Source organism: Corvus brachyrhynchos, unplaced genomic scaffold, assembly GCF_000691975.1.
Source record: "Corvus brachyrhynchos isolate BGI_N302 unplaced genomic scaffold, ASM69197v1 scaffold52, whole genome shotgun sequence".
Taxonomy (NCBI): domain Eukaryota; kingdom Metazoa; phylum Chordata; class Aves; order Passeriformes; family Corvidae; genus Corvus; species Corvus brachyrhynchos.
The window spans coordinates 1,754,130-1,760,129 of NW_008237221.1; the positions used below are offsets into that span (position 1 = coordinate 1,754,130).

General features: G+C 35.5%; 1 protein-coding gene across 1 annotated transcript in view; it reads right to left on the reverse strand.

Moving 5' to 3' along the window:
- The window catches only part of LMBR1 (limb development membrane protein 1), a gene marked incomplete at its 5' end in the record, with an annotated part of 55,296 nt that extends 50,168 nt beyond the window's left edge, over nucleotides 1–5,128 (reverse strand). The window contains 3 exons of the mRNA XM_017728898.1: nucleotides 759–898; nucleotides 2,759–2,798; nucleotides 5,029–5,128. Coding sequence (XP_017584387.1) covers nucleotides 759–898; nucleotides 2,759–2,798; nucleotides 5,029–5,128 — 280 coding nt within the window. The remainder of the gene's footprint in view (nucleotides 1–758; nucleotides 899–2,758; nucleotides 2,799–5,028) is intronic.
- Nucleotides 5,129–6,000: the final 872 nt, after the last annotated feature.

Here is a 6,000-nt window from a genome sequence, read left to right on the forward strand (position 1 = left end):
AAACCCCAAACACAATCTTTGCAAGTTAGGGATCTGAAAATTCATGAACTTGTTATGTTTGAATATTATTACACATTTAGCAAAAAGCATACACTTTTCACAGAAAAGTCCTCCAAAGCGAAATTACTATCTCTTCCCAAGACTAAAGAGGACACCACAGTTAACTTGTAAATTATTTATACCAGATTAAATAAATTGTTTCACATAGTGAACATACTTTCTCCAGACAAACCTAGCAAAGAAGATCTTGTTTTCACCAGTTATTTTATCACGCATCTTTGCCACAATACTTATGTTCCACAATTTTCCTTGTTTACACATAAATCACTAACAGCTGTATTTAACTATCCAGTCCAAGCTGCCCACAACTAGCAAGTTTCTTAAAACATGATTTTATTTTGAGAATAAATTTATAGGTATCATCATAAAGAGTAAGGCATATGAATCTTGCATTCACACATGAGGAAGAAGTCTGAACAGCATGTTTCAGGTTAGCTTGTAGTAGCTCTTATTTTACATTAATATTCAAAGCAGTGATTTTGGTTTAATTCCAGCAAGTCGGCATAATTCTTAAAAAAAGAACAGAACAGTTAAGACAGACTTTGGTCATACCTCACACAGCAGCAAAACCAACCAGCCAATAGCACATTAACAATTAGCATAGTAAATGAAAATAAGTTATCAGTTTGAAAATAAGAACATATCTGTGCACATATAACGAGGACATCCATTTTAATTACATTATGCTGAATACTAACCATGAATTAGTGAGCCATTTAACCACTGAATATAGTAGTTTTGTGGAAAAGAAAGCAGGATCTCATTGCTGATTATTGAGAAAGGTAGAAGCAGGACTGCACCAGCTGAAACTGCTAGAGTGAAGGTGCTCAAGAACAGCCTGAAATTTAAAGAAATGTACTATTGTTACCACCAACATGCTCTGAACAGCAGGAAAAAAAAGTCATTAAACTTCCTGTTAATCAGCATCTAAAGGCAACACATTCTTACATTGTAAATAGTCAGGAGAAACTGGGATTTCCAAAGCATCTGACTTCCAAAAAGCAAATTTAAAATAGTTTACAGAACCCAGTATAAATAATTAGCTTTTACCACCTCCCAGAATTAGTCTCTTGGCACATGTATGCATTCAATTCCAATGTAATACAAAGGTTAAACTACTGGTGTTTATTAAATATCTTTTCACAAGTCTCCTCTTTCAGTTTTAATTTCCCACACAGACACACACATAAGAAAAAAAGATTCAATTTCTATATTCTTAGTGAAAGTTTTAAAAGCAGAGCAACGTTCTAACAACTGAAGTGAGTACAATTATACATAAATATTTTAACACCAAACTGAAAAAAAAGTTGTTTTTTTCACAAAGTAGTTATTCAAGTTATCATCTCATAGCTGTAAAGTCGATACACAGAAATTATCAGAAATATTTAAAGTATTTAAGCTTATTCTTTTTAGATCCCAAATACAACCTAAACCACATGCCATCTTGTGGCATTAAAAAGAACTGTGTTCTTAAAAAAATAAGATCAACAAAACATTCTTACAGAACTAATCTAATGCTGTAATAAAAGCAGAAGTAATTCTCAAATTGCATGACAAAATAATAAATAGAACATCCCTACAACAAGAGCATCTGTAAGCTGCTTACAGAAATCTTACTTTCTTAACAGTCTACAAATCCATTTTTCATTTACACAAAAGTTAACATAAAGAGTGACTAGTTTTGTCTTTTAAGATATTCTTATGTTATTGTTGTTGGCTTCTGAGATTTTTTCTTTCATTTAAGGATGTTTAAGTATTCCAAGCCAGAACTGTAAAACCTAACAAACTACAGCAAAGTACTACAGCAGTTTGGCCTTTTTTTCTCCTCCCTCCACACCTCAAGTCCTGACAATTATGCCATGTGGAGAAAAATCTATCTACATATGTTTGAGAGTTACTGCTTGTAGGAAAATACCATGCACATTTACAGAACAAGAAACCTTAGGCTGAAAGAAAAAAGAACATTTTATATTTACAACAACACTTTTCTATGAGCTCTCCTTCCAAAGGGATGACAGCACCACCAGGGAAGAGCCAAGAGCACTGTAATACACAAGGAGTCGATCCACATTGTTCAGCCAATCACGTAACTGACAGGGCAGCAACAGCCATGGAGGTTCTGTACATCTCGAGGCACATTCAAATAGGAGATATTAATATCTAGCTTTACAAAGGAAGAGGATAAGGAGAGAGTTGCTGGCAGACCAGTAGGTCTGGCAAGTGCTTGTCTTCCACTTGTTACCCCCTCTGCAGCTTTTTCACAAAGTGGTCAGATAAGATGTCTTCTACAGAGGCAGTTAACTTTCTTCCCAGGATCCACTGCCTCCCTTGACAGGCCTTCCATCGACTGCTGCAGGAACTTACACCACCTCGCATCTAAACACCTACATTTTAGAGACCTAAATGCAGGTCTTGCACTCAATTCCACTGCTTGCATCAGGTCCTCATGCAATATTCTGGCCAACTTCATGCTTCCTGGGAAAACTACAGATGAAAAAAGCCCTAGACCAGACTTTCATAACACTTTTCATAACACAGGGCGCCAATTAACCAAATCATTTTCCCTGACCCTCTACCAATCTATTTAAAATACATTTGAATATTTAAAATAGACTCTTATTTATTTGGAAGCACAGAAGGTTACTATCATAACAATATATTCAGGAAAAGAAGTTCTGCCAAGAAGAGCTATACATACGATATTCTGTTAACGATGGCATCTTCATCCTCTTGCTCATCTGAAAATTAAATTACAGCAGGTTATACTCAATACTCACTTGTTTTTCCTCAGGCTAAAATGTATATCCATCGGAATAATTTTAATTTACAATTAAATTCAGACATACTGATACAATTTATGAGCATGAATAATTTAAGGAAGTTCCTTCCAAAAATGAATACTCACACCCCTTTTTTTTTCTAGGCAAACTCTTTTCAATGTAACAGCAAAGTTATTTCACTTTACTTAAGTACGCAGTTCAAAACTTCTTGGAGACCTCTTCCAGAGTGCTCTATGGCAAACATGCTTTCAGATTACTACAGCCATGGCTGCTGCTAGAAACTGTCCCTTTGGGCATCTCTGGAACCACAGAGAGCAGGCAAGCTACAGGAAAGTCTTAGAGTCCATACTAACTACTACTAGAGATCACTTTCAGTATTAATGTCTTTTTAAAACAAGAAAGTATACTCAGAACAATAATGATGACTACTTAATTGCTTCCCTTTACTTACCCCTCTTCCCAGCTCCCGGGGGTTTGGGAGAGGGGAGGAAGGACAGGTGGTGTTATTCTTGTTACTTGTTTTGGATTTAAGATATCATTACTTCCTTCTGATACTTCAAATTTTAGACCATTTTTATTCACTTATTCCTCACTTAATACTTCACTAGAACAATCTTTTTGAAACAATATCAACATTTCACTCAGAGATGAATCACTAACACATCCTTTTACGCTTAACACCCTTCTCACAGCACATCAGTACACAAATGTAAGCATTTCTAAATTTAAAATAATGGAAGCATTTTTAAATAAAAATTTCTGAATTTAAAATAATTTTACACTCAGCATTCTAAAGTTTCTCCTATTTTCCATAGGAGATAGAATGCCTGACTTTATTTATTCTTAGATTTTAAAATAAATTTAAGTTCTTAAGAGTCATGCACACAGTTGAAATAAACACACAGCCAATAACATCATGCTATTTTGAAATTCTTCTGTGAACGGACATGGAGTTGTTGGTTTTTTTGATGGAAACCTCATGGTGTTTTGAAAGACTAAGTCAAGGTCTCTTATGAATCATTTTGGCTAAAGAGCTTCTTGGAGAAGCAGCGAACAATTTGTGCTGAAAGAGTTCCAGATGTCTTAACTCTTCAAACATTTCTCATCAGGAAGATCATAGCAGGCTACAAAGTGTGCCTAAGTACATGCTCACAAAGCTTTCATAAAGTCAGGACAGCTGCAGAGCAGTCCCTCTTCCTAGCTGAGGAGATCAACCGCCAAAAAAAGGCAATAAAAGTGTCTTTGCATCCAACAGTGTTTGCCAAACCAGTTTCCCCTTCCTGTTCTTCTCCATCTACAAATAGTAGCAGCTTTGTAGTGCCCAAAATACATATCAGGATCAGAAGATAGTATCTGTCTTACTTCCCATGTTTAAAGATATGTACCTTTCTTTTAAGGAATTAAATTCCATGAAAAGTTTACTTTTTAAAACATTAATCTATCTATGAAAGCATCTCTATCATAACACAGGTCACTACAGCTCAATACACAGTTTCCAATAAAGTTCAAAGCACCAAGATCACCATACACAGGAATGTTTCTACAACCTATTATCAAGCACCAAGGTCCCAAATAAGCTGTCAAGAGTCTAAAATTCTGCAATTTTATACCGATTTTTATGCTATTTGTCTATAGAAAAAATACCGAAGAAAATGACGGGGCTTCCTAAAGACTAGTTTCAGAATGGAAACTAGACCATGTTTCCAAAGGGAAAAAAAACAAGAGTACTATTTCAAGGTATTATCTAAACTTCAGTGGTGAACTCATAAGAAACAGGTTAAGACCACTGAAATAACTGTACCTGAGCAGAGCAGGACTTTTTGAAGAAATAATGCTACTTCTCTTCTGTAGCACTGGCAACCTTTACCAGCAAAAGCTCAGAACCTGATTTTGCTGCTAAAACACAGCTGAAGATACTTATTCTGGAAAGGCTGATGTGAAAGGAGAACAGGATCTAAAGGCAAGGGAGGCAGAAGCATCTACTTGACATTAACCCCTTTCTTCCCTCTCAAAACAGTTAACACTTAGGCTGCCATACACAATCAGATCAATCCAGGCTGCCATAGACCAGTAGCCTAACAAACAGCTTTACTTCTTCCACTCTCCTTGTGGAGATGGAGAGGAAAAGAATCATCTATTTATTTGAAAAACAAAAATTATTTTTACATATTAAAATTTCTATGCTTACCTGCTTTCCTTTTGTATCTTGTGATTATAAAGTAGGAAACTATGTAGAGAACAGCAAACAGGAGAAAACAGATCTGGGGAAAAAAATGGCATTTATTAGGTCATGAAGAAATGCCTGGATTATAAATAAACAGTAAATCTAGTCTCAACAATTTAAAATTTAATTCAGATCAACAAGAGTGCATTCTATGCAAATTCAAGTCATTTCAAGACTTATGTTTTATATCTTATTAACAGAAAGTTAAACACATAAGAACAGTTAGGTTAGAGAAACAGTTATTGCATCAATCATATGGCCAGCAAGTTTTACTCTAAAATTAAGAAAAAAGCCTTGTCTACAGTGTGATTTTTTGTTTGAGCGGAGTGGGCTGTTCTTTGAAGTTTGAATCCACTTGAGTTGTAAAAGATATCAGGCTTTGTATCTGCTTCACATGCATCCTTAAGGGGAATTGTATTTTATATAATGGGCTCTTGAGGATCCATTTTGATCTAAGCTGTCAACATGCGTGGAAAGAAACAAACATGTTTACTATTTGCATCCTGTCGTGAATCAAACAAATTCCAGGTAACAACACACACAAGAGAGACTCGTGCCTACAGTGGATGTCCAAGCATGAGCTCATCAAACATGATGTTTCCTTTAAAGTCAGAAACCAAGGATACAACTTCCCTTCGCAGAAGGTTGGTGGTTTATTTAGGTCAGATGTACCTTCTGCCCACAGTGACTTGGATGAAGTTGTTTATAAGATTTAGCACTACAATTTCAATACTCTAAGACCAAAACACCTACAAAAATGCTGGAAATCTTACAGGAAAGGAATTAAACAGCAGGAAAGTTTTAACCTTCCAAGCCTTTGTGGGGTAAAAAAAAATACCAAAAAAAATCCCCACACATTTTATTTGCTCCTGAATGAGGCATCAAGTGGCTCAACACTGCTTCCTTAATCCTGGGTGCTGATGCCTATTAAAAACA